Source organism: Drosophila yakuba, unplaced genomic scaffold (genome assembly GCF_016746365.2).
Source record: "Drosophila yakuba strain Tai18E2 unplaced genomic scaffold, Prin_Dyak_Tai18E2_2.1 Segkk2_quiver_pilon_scaf, whole genome shotgun sequence".
Taxonomy (NCBI): Eukaryota; Metazoa; Arthropoda; class Insecta; order Diptera; family Drosophilidae; genus Drosophila; species Drosophila yakuba.
Window position 1 is genome coordinate 1,482,366 of NW_025048801.1, and position 15,409 is coordinate 1,497,774.

Sequence of the window (15,409 nt, forward strand, 5' to 3'; positions counted from 1 at the left end):
ATGAAGACGACAGCGAGGAGCTAGAGGAAAAAATTAATAACATGTCAGATGCCTCCGTGAAAACCCATGATCTAAACATGGTTATCGACGTAATTAACAGCGGTATAGACATAATTAATAGGCTCAAGGTGGAAAAAGAACAGAACCAACAAATTGCGATACTGATATATAACCTACAGCCGGTTACAGAATACATAGAAGATTCGAGTTAGGTATGCAAACCAGATTAGGAATCTTTAAATTACCAAACCACGATTATTTGAAACACGTAAATTCGGAGAAAATGCTAAAGATAAAAACATCAACTAGGCTCAAGATAAACACGAACGAAATTTCGATTATATCCCACGTTCCTAGCGAGGTCACTAAAGTTCCGTTTACGAAACGGGAAATAGTTCCGTACCCAGATGAACATAACTATATTCTAACCGAGCAAATATTCGATAAATTTTATATATTCGATAACCAAGTATTTCATAGATACAGATAAATTAATATTCGGCAAATGTATTGTTGGACTTATTAAACAAGAGCAAACTTAATGCAAATACATTAAAACCCAAAGAAATTTCCACACAAATTATATATAGAACAGAATATACTATTATTATGGAATATTCCTGAAACAGTTATCAACCAAGATTGTACAAACAACAAAATATTAATATCGGGAAACGACATCATTAAAATTAAAAATTGTACCATGCAAATAGTTGAATTCCTAATTTCTAATCTCTAAATCTAGCAAATTATTTATATTACCAACAATGTTACACGTTTAGAACCAATAAATCACTTAGAAACAAGAGAAATGATAAAATTGCATGTAAAACACTACAGCTTTTCCCAAATTATATGCATTACAACTTTTGTCATCATGATAATTATTTTGACTCTGTATTTAGCATATACTCTTAAAAATATACCTAAGAAAATTATTGTCAAATATTGTAAACAAAAAGGAGAACATCCCCACCTTGAAACTAATGTCAAGGAAAATATTCAACCAGAAAACAATGCTATGATATATCCAAATTTAACGACCTGAGGACAGGCCAAATTCAATGATTGGGAGAGTGACTTATCCATAAGTCCCTAAGACTTAAGCACATGCCTACACACTAATACACATACAACATGTACACCCAAACACACCCACACACCCAACACAACTCTGGATGTACCCAACAGATACCAGATACCTGATAAGTCACCCACTGGTAGACTTAACATCCGTTGTCTAATTTAAACAATCTATGCTTAAGCCCTCGCATCATCGTTGCGTTCCCACGTTCAAAGCTCGGACTCGCAATCCCGAAAATAGAAGTATTAGATTTCAATAAACAAAATTATAAGAATCTAAGAGCACATGTATCCAAGAGCGAATGCACTTGAATCCAAGAGAAATGCAAAGACAATTAAAGTCAGCAACTCCAAGGCTTTCTCTCTTCATTTGATCAGAACCCTAAAGTCTAAAGTCCATATTTGAAAAGCTCGATACCGAGGCTGGAACGTCAATCAAATCAGAGTAATTAGAAGAGTTCAGTTTAAGGCCTAATTATAATCGGTCGGTGTTTTTCTCAACTAAAAATATTGTAATCATTCAGTAAAATAAAATTATATTTTTTTTGTTACATATGAGTATTGCGATTATTTAATCATATATATATTGTATATTTTAACTGGAACTTTTATTTCGTGCTCTCGACCCTTTTTACCCAGCTAGGCGCCGTCGATTTCTGATGCCCTGCTCCCTCAGTGTCGCAAGGAGTGGTGTGCCCCTCGCGTTTGTGACTTATGGAGTGTTTACCATATAGGTTCTGCGCTCTATTGTATTTATTTGAAATTGAATTTTTATATTCAGCACTTTTACTGGTGATATATTTTTTCGTTAGTATTTTCGTTTCGGTATTCGTGTGTTGAGCTCACAAATCATCTGGAATGGTTTGTCATTAGAATTTTAAATAAGTTCAGGCAATCCCACTTAGATGAATTTAGTTATTCTTAAAAGTTTTATTTATTTTATTATCTGTTTAAGTTACGAATTTACGATCCCTAATGTTTTAAGTGGAGTATTGATTTAAGTGTTTTGCAGAGGGCCCGGCGGAAGGTGTCGGTAGTGTTTGGAGTATACTCGAGTAAAAATGTATGAACTGTAGCTGAACAATTCTCATGCGTATACACACGGGAGCGAGAACACTTTTCAGTATTATTTATATTTATATATTTATACAACGAGTATTTATTTATATTTATTTTAAACAAAGAAAATAAGAATGTAACTTCAGGAATATATTTATATATATTTTATATTTATTTAACGAGTATTTATTTACATATATTTATTTTAAACCAGGAAATTAAAAAAGTAAAAACATAAAGTATTGTTCTCCATTTTTATTTTTGTACAAAAGTTTAACCGAACTAACCACGTGCAATAACTCGAGCCAATGTTTGCAGAGAGTAAGATGTTCTACCCGAACGCTTCAATCATACAAGTATTAGTGCGAAACATTTTTGGTTGTATCCTACAATAGTGAACGTGCAAAAGCAAATCAAGTATGAGGTGATTGGTAAATACTTAAAGTGTGTTGGTTGTTGCTGGTCGAAGGCAAATGGTCAATTACATGAATCAAACCGAAAAAATCAGTGAGAGTCCAAATCAGTACTCGAGTATGAACAAATATGTTTGACTCGTTGCAGCTCTCTGTTACTTACCCACCTATAAATTCGACAAAGTATATAAATGAACAAAAATATATCATTTTTGTACTTTCAAAGTGTTATAAAATATTTTTTCTCGGATCTACCCAACCAGTTTTTTTCACGTTTTGCCGGGCCTGGTTTACAGGCTCGTCTTTGTGACGAACTGATTTGGTTGGTCTTCCCCCTATGGAATACGTGCGGCTAGCTCAAAACATTTCGTGTGTTCGTCCCACCAAATTTATATTAACACGTGAACACCCGGTTACCGTCGTCCCGAGGGGTACGGACCTTGTCGCTGGGTACCCTTTTCTTGGGCTACGGATTGTCGTCGTCACCTAACGCCTGGTGAAACAACAACACGCCGACCCCACGTCTGCTCTGACTGGTGGCTCCGGTACAACGGCTGCTCGGTCCGCACGGACACATCAGGCAATCGCCTGGTTCACGTACGTTGTTTCCGACACAGTCGACCGGGTCTTCACCACAATTCCTGCCGCCTCTTCGGGTCTTTGCTCGGCCTGGCCCTGCCTGTTAAATGCTTCCCGACTAATCGTGCTTAGTCGTATTAAACCTCAGCTACCTGTGTCTCAATTCGGAGACTTTCCTTGTCCTGAACGTCTCGACGTAGCGATCTTATTCTTTCATGACTAACACGGCTATAGCTCCCTTGCTGACTTCGTTTCTTCACGTTGTTGACTCGTATACTTGTTCTCCTTGACTGTCCTGCTTCCAGCGTTCGGCCTGTTTATATAGGCTTCCTTTTACGGTTTATCCCTCTTGTCTCCAGTCTCCGTATCCAAAGTCCAGCTGATACCGTTATTATCCTTACCCTGACACGTCGACGCCTACCGTTGACTTGCCATCCTGCTCCAGATCGTGCCGTCTCTTTCTCGCTCTCCATGTTCTCTCCTTCAAACCGTGTGTTCTCCAAACTCTCTTTCTACCGGTTCTGTTTCTCCAAACTCTCTTTCTACCTTTTCGGTAACTCTCTTTCTACAACTCCTCGTCTTTGCACTGCCGTTACTACGCGTAGACTTGTTGCGTAACTGGCAACGGCAGGCCCTCCCCATGCAATCTTTATTTAGAGGAACTCCATAGCTGCATGGTCTCACAATTTGAAGGCATCTGTTGCCCCCGAAGATGTGAGGGGCCTGCGCAAAATGCGAGACGGCACACAGATAGCGACTGTGATGCTCAGTGCAAACGATGCAATCACTGTGCTTAAAAGGGACTCGGTTAACGTAGGCTGGTCACGGTGCCGCAACAATCAGGATGTACGTCCTACAAGATGCTTCAGGTGCTTGGGATATGGCCATAGGGCAACCAACTGCAAGGCAGCCGACCGCTCCGACTGCTGTCTGCGGTGCGGCGTGAAAGGGCATAAGGCACAAGGATGCGTGGCCCCGCCAAAATGCCTCATTTGCAGCGAGAATGTCGATAGGAATCACTCGACAGGTGGCTTTGCGTGCCCCACCTACAAGGCGAACATCGTAAAAGGAGTCAAGAGCCGTCGCGATGATGCTGGACGCAATTAAAATCATCCAGCTTAATGTCAACCACTGCGCAGCTGCTCATAGCCTCCTGGCTCAGACTGCGGCGGAGCGCAGCATAGACATCATGCTCTTAAGCGAGCCCTATTTCCCGGGAATTGGAAACCCTTCGATGATCTTGGACCAGTCAGGCAAAGCGGCTACGTCGGCTCCACGCCAGGAACGGGCCTACTTCCCGATGCGTGGTATAACATATGCGAGGGTGAAGGGTGTGCATATTTATAACTGCTACGCCCCGCCTAGCGACAGCACTGACCAATTCGAGGAGATGCTGGACACTCTTGCCAATCATGCGAGAGGGCGCTGTCCGACAATTATTGCTGGGGACTTTAATTCCTGGGCAGTCGAATGGGGCAGCAGGGTATCCAATCCCAGAAACAGAGAGATCGGAATGCCTCAAGGCTAGAAGGAGAGCACAACGAGCCAGAGGTAGCCCTCAACAAACGGAGCTTTTGGAAGCTTTTAAAGCCAAGCGAACCGCGTTCAAGCACGGAATCTTGGCGGCCAAGGCACAGGCCTACAAGAACCTGCTGGATAGCGTAGACGACGACACCTGGGGTCTGGCCTATAAGCTGGTAAGCAACAAACTGCGGAAGAGAGATGTCCCCCCTTCGGATCCTGATGTCCTGGCCAACATCGTTGCGGAGCTATTCCCGATGCAGTCGACCACATGGCAGCCATTAGCCGCAGCTCCAGTCTCCGACTTCCCGAGCATCATTGCACAAGAGGTTGTGGAGGCAGCAAGGCGCATCAAGGCTAACAAAGCCCCTGGACTTGATGGCATTCCTGGAGTAGTCGTCAAAGCAGTGGCGTTGTCTAGACCGGACATTTTTAGGGACAGCTTTCAGCAGTGCCTCCTGGACGGAATCTTTCCAGCAAGGTGGAAAAGCCAGAAGCTGGTACATTTTCCTAAAGGGAAAGGTTGCACACAAGTTGCAGATAGCTACCGCCCACTATGCCATCTGGACATAGTAGGAAAGCTATTTAAGCACATCCTATATGCCCGAATAGAGGCTGTAACCGAGAGCATAAATGGTCTAAGCAGCCACCAATATGGCTTTCGAAAGGGAAAGACTACCCTCAACGCACTCATGGCAGTGAGAAACATAGCCAAGAACGCGCTCGAGGGCGACAGATGGCTAGGTGGCAGAAAAGAATACTGGGCGAAATCGTATCTTCTGATATGATACGGAAAATGGACCGAAAAGTTACCGAGTCTCGGCTATCCTTCAAGGATCATGCTAAATACGCTAGCAGGAAGGCAACCATCACATCGGCAGCCATATCTGGACTTATGCCCAACGTGGGAGGCCCCAGAGACCCAGCCAGGAGGCTATTGGTAACCGTAGCAAAGGCAACGCTTCTATACGCTGCGCCAATTTGGAGTGACGCCACAAAGAAAGGATCATACTTAAAAGGAGCGCGTATGGGGATAAGGTCGATGGCCCTTAGGCTAATAAGAGGCTTTAGAACGATATCTCAGGATGGAGCATTAGTTCTGGCAGGTATGCCACCAGCCAATCTGGAGATCAAGGCTCTTGGTCTAATCAGCAATGGTGCTACACGAGACGAGGCTTATGAACGGGTGGTTGGGGAGTGGCAGACGAGATGGCAAATGTCGTAACGGGGAAGGTGGACCTACCAACTCATCCCGGAGATAGACGCATGGACGCAGTGCAGCCACAAAACCTTGGACTACCACATGTCCCAATTCCTCACGGACCATGGCTGTTTCCGGGCCACTTACATCGTTTCCGCCATGTAGACTCAGCCCAATGCCTATACTGCATTGATGCGGTGGAAGCGGCGGAACATGTGCTAATGCACTGTTCTAGGTTCTCGGCGAGAAGGGAACAGCTGAAAGCGTTAACTGGAGACCCGCTTAGTCCAAATGGGTTGATCACGGCGATGACGGCGAATTTAAATAAATGGGAGCTGGGACACCGCATCATCATAAATATGATGAAACGAGTCCGTGCCGACGAGACGGCCAACAGAGCTGGCAATTAAAACACAGGAGTGTTCCTGTGAGGTGGCGGGATAAGGATAAGCTTGTCGTAAAAGGCGACTAAAGGGTGGAAAGGAGGAGCGCTACATGGCCAATACATCAGGAAGGGAGAGCGACCCGGCTTCACATCCTGCTCATCGAAGTCTTACCTTGACTGGCAGTTCCGGTGAGCGTTTATAGGACTGAAGAGCATACGAAGGTTTTTCTTTTAGTACGTAGGCATAATCCCACCAGGGGTTATGAATCGTGCATGCCAGCTACGGACGGTAGGTGGTATCTTTAGAAGATTTTAATTTTCCTACCGTAAAGCGATACAAAAAAAAAAATTCAATCTTTATTTGCATTAGTGCGGAATTTTAACTTCTCATATCTTCTACTTCTTCATCGCAAGGCCTATTTTTTCTCTGTCGTCCTAGCGATTAAGCTTTCCCCGTCTTTAAACAGGCTTACCTCTTCGTTCTTTGCGTAGTGTAACAAACTAATTGTCCACATTTGGTTCGCAACTAGTTTTAGCGGCTTGTTCAGAGAATTGGCGTGTTCGTCCCACCAAATTAATTTTTTGTGTGATTGCCGGACATATCTCCGGCTCCCAATACAAATTCAGTCGATCCTCGTTGTCTGCTGTGCGGCGTCGTTTTTACGACGTCTTTCCGTAATATTCGTCCTCGACAACCCTGACCGTGCCGGGTCGAATGAGGTGTATCGTCCTTTAGGTCTAACCAAAGCTCTTTCCAGAACCACAGTTGTAACACCCGAAAGCGCACTTTTGTTTAGATCGCTTGTGTCACAGCGATTTCTACTCACTTGTCTTTCCTGGTTCGTAGTTTGTGCACCTAATTGTTCATATCTAAGTACCCATTTTTTTTATTCCTCATGAAAAGTAATCTGTTTGAAACATTGAAATTAATAGTGTTTTATAAAAGTATGTCCTAGTTTCTTTGCTCGCACGAAACATATGTTTTAAGCAATAAGTAATAATAATAATTTCGTTAAACCTTTGCTGTAAATAATCATTTTTTCTTTTATTTTTTTTAGGAACAACTGGTCATTGTTTTCACCAAAAACAAATATTCTATGGCTGTCATATGTTATCGCTAAGTTATTAGATAGCGTGAAATATAAAAATATCAATACAAAGGTTCACAGGATGTACATTGACAAAATAAAGGAATTGCAAAACATTATAATGACATTTGAAAGTGCTACTCATTGCGCTACTTATATGTTTAATTTAAATTAAGATGTATGTATGTACTGATTGAACTATTTTGGATTAATAAAAAATATCTAAAATAATATGTAAAAGTCAGTTTAAGAATATGCAAAATAATATAATCTAATAGGTCGATTTGAATTCAATTTTCATCCGTATAGAAGGACTAAGAAACCAACGATCAGGGAAGCGTCAATGGAGCACAACCATTTTGGTATGGAATCGAATTTCGGCTGCAAAAATTGATTTCCTTATAAGTTTTCGCTCAGTAAAGCACTACACGGCACAGTACTAGATAATTTCCATAAAACATTTCGTTCTAGTCGCATCACGGTGTTATTCTTTTCGAGTAGCCCCTCCAGGCTAGAGGAGTCTGTGCTAGAGTGGCTTTCCGGCATATTTCAATTTTGTTGTTTTCTTCCAACGATTTTTTGTTAGTGGTCACTTACAAATCGGCTAAATAGGAGCTGAAAATTGGTAAACTAAATTCATCGCAAAGCATGTAACAGGTAGAAGTAAATTACAAACCAGCCAGGATTTCGTCTCAAGGAGTACATCACCAATACACGTAGATAGGTGATCATAACGAACAGGATAACGACAATTAAGAAAACTAACAACTAGCAAACAAGTACTTATCCGTAAGTCGACAGCGGGCTCGGGAGAGTTAAGGGTCACGGCCGGAGTCCCACAAGGATATGTTTAGTACCGTTGATCTGGAACACTATGTACAATGAAGTTCTCAAGAATGCTCTTCCGGATGGTACCAAGATCGTAAGCTTCGCCGATAGGACCTATCCTGGTCTCGAGCAGAAAGGGGGGCACTACACTACACGACATCGCAACGCTCCATAAAGTACCTTGGAGTCCAGCTCCAAACGCGCCTGTTGTTCCGAGTACGTTCACAGAAAGGCCAGCGCAACTACTGGGTCTCTGTCGAGAATGTTTATACCACGAGAGTTTCAAAGCAAGCCACTCGGAAGGTGCTGACGGGCGTTGTAACAGCCCAGTTGCTCTACGCAGCTCCAGTGTGGGCAATGCTTTGCGGCAGTACCGCGAAAACCCGGTCCCTTATTCTGTTATTAATTATTACTGAAAAATACATTAATAGAGGAATATAAGAACCACAAGCTCTGAAAAAGGGGCATTGCAGGAGTTTTCAGCAAGACTTCTTTAGATGCTAAACAGTAGGAAACAAAGCACTTGCATACAACAACCCGTTAAAACTGTGAACACGACGGAATCTGCAGGCTTCACCGCTGACGTCGAAATGACGCTACAGAACTAGGGATACTTATAAAACTCGGGAAACTGATGACAGTAGTCACCCCAAATAACAGCCAACGAAAGAAACCAACGAGGAAAGAGGAAAATCAGGAAGCACTGCGTCGGATTCCTGCTTGTGCGCGCAGGTACACCCCCTTCCAAGATTGCTTGTGCGCCAATAAGTAATTATGAGAGTTTTTATGAAAAGTCGTATTTTTAAATTCAGAATTCATAATTAATTCAGAAAAGCATGCCAATTTTTTTTTTGTTTTTCTTGTAGAGGGTTTCCCATGGCATATACCAAATTGGCGGACTTGGCCTGTTTTTTGATAGTAGTGGGAATATACGATTCTGAATTAAAAAATCTTTTCATAAAAACTCCCAAAATTACAATTGCACTTCATCGCGCACAAGCAATCTTGGAAGGGGGTGTCCCTGCGCGCACAAGATGTCTGTTCATGGATATGCACCTTGTCCTAAATGTTCTGGGAAGTTAACTGGTCGTTGGAATATTTGTTGAGAAATATATAGAAATATAATACAAACTGGTTATAGGGTCGTGTATACGTATAAATAAAAAATCAAATAATTTTAAAACCGTTAAAAAACCGCCGTTCCCGTATATTCCAGCTATTTTCAGCTAAAAGCTATTGAGCCGTTGATTAGAAAAAATATAAACAATCTGAAGTCAAAGCGACTTTCAACTTAAGGCTACCCACGTTTTGAACTTATGCCTTGCAAAATCTTATTTATAAAGTTACAATGACTAGTAGTCATCAATAATTTCCTAAGCCCTGACTGCGGTCATCCGAAATAATACCCTACAGAGAATTGTACTTTAGATTATCTGTGCTATGTTTCCAATTTCATTACGCTAGGAGACCCCATAAAATCAAATTTGTATGACTCTTTGAAAATATTATTATGAAAGTCAAGCGGCTATTTATCTGCATCCAAACCCGTCGCTCGCCCTCCTTTTCTGACTTCCCCATTGCAGTCTGTAAAGGCTCCTTAATTCGAGAACCAATCAGATGGATTCTAAGAGTAGACACCCCCTGTAGATGTCAAACTCCTCGTGTATAAAAATGGATCTTAACTTGCTCAGGATCAATTCTTATAATACCTCAGCACAGCATTCTTTCAATAACCGTTATTGAAAAAAGTTTAACTCAGCTACCCACTTTTGTTTATCAATTGTAGAATACATTACATACATTACATACATACATTGTTCATTAAATAATTTGTTAAAGTTATTTGTATTCTTTGAAAAATCAAATTAAGAAACATACTGTAATGGTTACACATATGTTTAAAGTTAAATAAAAAATAATTTGTAAACCATTTAGATCGTCTATTATCATTTACTATGGATTTCGTTAAAAAGTTGTTTGTTTGTGCCAAAAAAAAAGAATACACTCGACTTATATATTGTAATTATTGCGGATCTGATACGCATTCTGAGAAGAACTTCGCCAAGAACGCGACCAGGAAAACCATAGAAAAGCATAGTATATTTCAAAACAAATATACAAGAAATAACGGAAAAAATATACGTTTTATAATTTATTTTGTATAAAATAAATCAGTGAATACACATTAAAAATGTTTCGACAATTTATACATCCTTACACAATGTTAATTTGTGGACCTTTAGGATCGGAAAAACAACATTTCTAGAAAATCTGATAAACAAGAAGAATGATCGTTTTAATGTTTCAATTGATCGAATTATTTGGTGTTGGAGGAGATTGCTAAGCCAAATTTTAATAACATTGAATACTTTAAAGGAGTTCCTGAAACCATCGAAAATGAAACTAATGAGCCTATTCTCTTGATATTGGACGACTTGATGATGGGAGCCTTTAACAAAAATGTATGTGAACTGTTTACTAAAGGTTCCCACCATCGAAATTTATTTGTTATTGTGGTTACTCAAAATATATTTCACAAATCATCGCATACCAGAGATATTTCACTTAACACTAAATATATAATTGCGTTTAAAAATCCTCGTGAAAAACTGCAATTTTAATGCCTAGCAACACAAATTTAATCGGAAAACCCCATGGAGTTATTTAGAATATATGAAGAAGTAACAGAGCAACCACACGGGTATTTACTTATTGATCTTACTCAGGGCACGAATATGGTTTACAAAATGAGCCTAAATCGCTTGAAAGCGAACAAACATATATTGTATGTTCTCAAAAGGGCCAACAACAAACTACGGAAGGCAATTATAAGCAATGGTGATAATGAGCTGGTAATAACAATAGTAGAAATAGTTTTAAATACATTACGCGGAAATCATTAAGTCACTAAAGCGCATCTAAGTGCTTTAAAAAAGTATAAAAATGCATTGCGATACATTTTATGTCCAAAGCGTACATTAAACTCTAAGAGACACGTCCTAATTTAAAAAAGTGTTTTTTATACCAATTCTAATTAGTTCGTTGCTCTCAGAAAATTTTGGAAATGGTTTAAAAAATGAGAATAATTTTAATAAAGTAATTTTAATGAACCCGAATATCTTACAAAAATTACTTAATAATGATCGAGTGAATGAATTAATAATTACAACATTTTTAGCAATTTTAAATAATAACAAAACAAGTGATTTTGATAAATTGATTAAAATTCGACAAGAACTAAGTTTCTATCAAAAAAAAAAAGGATTTACCTCAAAAAACTGATGAAGAAGATTTTGATCAAAAGAAACTGCAGAGTTATTGCATGATAAAAAAAGGTAATGTCCGGCATTTCACTTTCAAGAAACGAAGAGTTTCCGGACTTACCTCTAGAAAGTGATGATGAAACAACACTTCGTTTTCAGAAGATAAAGAAGGTATAAAAAAAAGAGAGAAGGTATGAAAAAAAGAGAGAACGCTATAGTCGAGTTCCCCGACTATCTGATACCCGTTACTCAGCTAGTAGAAGTGCGAAGGAGAGTCTTCAACACTGACTGTGTTTGGCGGTTTGTGGGCGTTAGAGTGGGCGTGGCAAAAAGTTTTTTGGCAAATCGATATAATTTAAAAGACTAATACAAAAATGAAAAAATATCAAAAAATTTTTCAAAAGTGTGGCAACATGAATCGACAAGCTGCGTCTATGTCTGCGTCTATGTCTCTGGAGTCTGTATGCTTAATCTCAATTTTCTAGCTTTTGTAGTTCCTGAGATCTCGACGTTCATACGGACGGACAGACGGACATGGCCATATCGACTCGGCTATTGATCCTGATCAAAATAATATATACTTTACATGGTCAGAAACGCTTTCTTCTGCCTTTTACATACTTTTCAACGAATCTAGTATACCCTTTTACTCTACGAGTAACGGGTATAATGACTTATGTAAATGCTTTCTTAATTACATTGCTCAGTAATGACTCATTGAATGTATTTCCTGATAATTTAAAGTGTGCATTTACAAACATTGTAAATATCGCCGAAGACATGAATGATGACTGGGAAGTAGGCATTACAGATACATATGTATCTGAATAATTATATAACAAAACAACTACAAAAAAAATTAATTTATTTGAAGAATCAGAGTTTCTAAGTTTAGTGAATGCTGAAACATTTAGATATAATAACGTCGCTGTTGAATCGAAAATATCTGAATGTGGATTGATTTTTATTTACGCTGACATAATTAAACCCAGGTCTGTTGGTAGTAAGAGACCTCAATGTCTTCGTGTAATGCATTATAACGGAAAAGAAAGAAATATTCAGTTTAAAAATATTGAATATTATCCTTTGGATATATGGTCTCCAAATGAAATCTAAATAATTATTACTGATTCAAGTGGATATAAAGTACCTTTCGAGACTTTCGCAGTGCCGATTTTTGTTACTCTTCACTTTAGAAAAAGGAGAAGGTCAAACCTATAAATAATACATACCCAAATAATGCCTACTTAGAACACAAATAGTCATCATGGTGAAATCTTATCAGGATTATTATGTAAATCAGTGTGGAGCAGGTTTGTCCAATATAGGAACCCTAAATGTAACCCCGCGAATTATTCAACAAGGGCGAGGAATCGGAAATTTTTTTAGTGGACTTTTTAATTACATAAAACCACTTTTCATTTCGGGTTTAAATGCTATAAAAAATCAAGCTGCAGAGACTGGAAAAGCTGTAATTAATGAATTTGGTAGAAAGCCATTAAGAAATATTATTCAAGAACAGAGTAAAATTGCTTTACAAAACCTATCAAATAAATCAATAAATAAAATGACACGGTTTCAAAATGGCAGTGGAAAAAGAAATAAAAAGCGAGGTGGTAGAAAAAAACGAAATCATTTAACATCTAAACGACAACGTAAAAATACCCAACCGTCTCATAAAAGAAAAAAATCATCAAGGAAATTAAATATTACGGATATTTTTTCTAACACAAAATGAGTAACCATATAGAATGTATGAAAGGCGAATTAGATTTGTTTGCACCACACCCCACGCAAAGTTCAATTCTACGAACCGAAAAGGTTTCTTATAATCCAATTGCATCCTTGGATGGTGCCTCCTCAATCGAATTTGTTTGTTTGGGAAATGGTGAAACATATCGAGATCTATCAAGTGTTTATTTACGACTTGTGGTGCAATTGAAAAAAAATGATAACAGCGTCATTGAAGGAAATGCTGTCGGTGTAGCAAACAATATCTTACATTCAATATTTAGAAGTTTATCAGTATATTTAAATAACATATTAGTTTCGCAGAGTGATAATAATTATCATATCTGCAAGCAGTTTTAAACTATGAGAGTGACGCCTCGGAAAGCCACTTGGCCTCGCAAGGTTATTTTCCAAATTTCGGACGATTAACATCAGGAAAATACGTTTATCCGAGCTCTAATGAAACTCTGAAAAATATATTTCAAAATAGTAATAAGGTAGAACTATTTGGAAAAATTCATATTTAATCAAACGAAACTTCTTGTCAATAATGTTGACTTAAGAATTAATTTTAATATTGAAAAAACTGCATTTTATTTAATGGAAAAGGATAGCGAATCAAATTTAAAGATATTAGAAGCACAACTTTTCATGAATCATGTAACTGTGAACCCAAGCATTTTATTGGCTCATCATCATGTTTTACAAACAAAAAATGCTCTTTACCCATTCAGTAAGGTAGAAGTAAAATCGTTTACAATACGCAACAATACGCTATCAATAGACAATGCTGTAATTGGAAAATTACCAAATTTTCTAGCTTTTTATATGATTAAAAACCGTTCATACTCAGCCAACAGAGGACTAGATCCATTTAATTTTGAACATTTTAAAATCCAACGCTTTAATCTAATGGTGAATGGAGTTCAAGTTCCTTCGCAAGCTCTGGAATTTGACTACTCGAACTCTGAAAACGTTCAAAGCTCAAGAGGCTATAATATGCTATTCAGATCAAGCGGAATAAAACATTATGATCGGGGTCTTCAAATTACCAAGGAAATGTTTGATACGAACAGTTTTATATTAGCCTTTGATTTAAATGCTGATCAGTCAAATACCACCATATGTTCAAATTTGATGTCGCAAGGCACAATAAGAATAGAAGGAAGATTTTCAGAACCTCTTAGTGAAGCCGTTACTTGTCTGGTATATTGTGAATAAGATTCCATGATTGATATTGATAAGCATAGAAATATTCGAACCCTTTTTTTTAAATGAATACTTTACAAATTCACAATTTGCTTACAAAACATATATACACAAAATAAATTTTTAAAGGAGTTTTCCCTTCGGACCAGCTTCAAAAACTATTTCAAAGTATCCGGCTTTAATTATTGCAAACACCGACACTTCAGATCAACCAGGAACTCATTGGATTGCATTCTATTTCGAAAGTCGCAAATCAGCAGAATATTTTGATTCCTATGGACAATTTCCCCAAAACAAAGAATTCGTGACATTTTTAAAATCTAACGCAAATTAATATTGCTATATCAAGCAACAACTACAAGGATATTTTTCTAATACGTGTGGTCATTATAGCATAATGTATGGTCTTTTTAAATGTAAAAAGAAAATATAATATTTATTAACAAATTTTAAGAGAAATGGTTTTTCATATAACGATAAATTAATACATAAAATGTTTAAGTCTAATTTTAAAAAATAAAATGCAAGATATTTAAGAAAATGAATGTAGTTTATTTATTAAGTCGTTTGTTTAGCTTATAATATTTTAACATAATATTGAAGGCCTCGTCTCTTAAAATTGGAAGCCTATGACACTGGCACGTATCGGGTGCTTCCGAAGCGTCATCATCAATCCAGGGACAAAGCTTGCAGTATATTTAGAATGGATCAGTTCTTTATCCTTTAAGTCCTCCGGAGTGCTCTTCAAATATATAAGCTGCGTTACGTGCTCCTCAAATATCATGTCTTCGAACTGCATCAAGAAGAGCTCAATTTTTTCGGAGTCCATTTTCGTTAAGGTTCTTTTAAGGTTTTTTAAAGACTGATGTTGGATTTAGAAAACTCAAACCTTTATATTGGAAAATTTCATTTACTTATTTATTTACTGATAAAAATTCAATTCGTGCAGAACTATATCTATTTACATCCTTCCCCTTATATACCATATGGGTAATACCATTCTCATTTAATTTCCTAAAAGGTGTCTTAGTACAGAATTTGTTTACATA

The 15,409-nt window shown here is 38.1% G+C and overlaps 1 protein-coding gene across 2 annotated transcripts in view; it reads left to right on the forward strand.

Annotated features, from left to right (window-relative positions):
* The window catches only part of LOC26536362 (serine/threonine-protein kinase haspin homolog), a 36,216-nt gene extending 28,654 nt beyond the window's left edge, over nucleotides 1-7,562 (forward strand). The window contains exon 4 of one of the 2 annotated variants that reach the window (XR_005562016.1): nucleotides 7,300-7,456. Coding sequence is in view for 1 of the 2 variants with exons in the window: in XM_039377307.2 (XP_039233241.1) it covers nucleotides 7,300-7,504 (205 nt within the window). In the remaining variant the exon portion in view is untranslated. Of the gene's footprint in view, nucleotides 1-7,299 lie in introns of both variants that reach the window. The other variant, XM_039377307.2, reaches the window with a different exon arrangement.
* The last annotated feature ends 7,847 nt before the right edge of the window (nucleotides 7,563-15,409 follow it).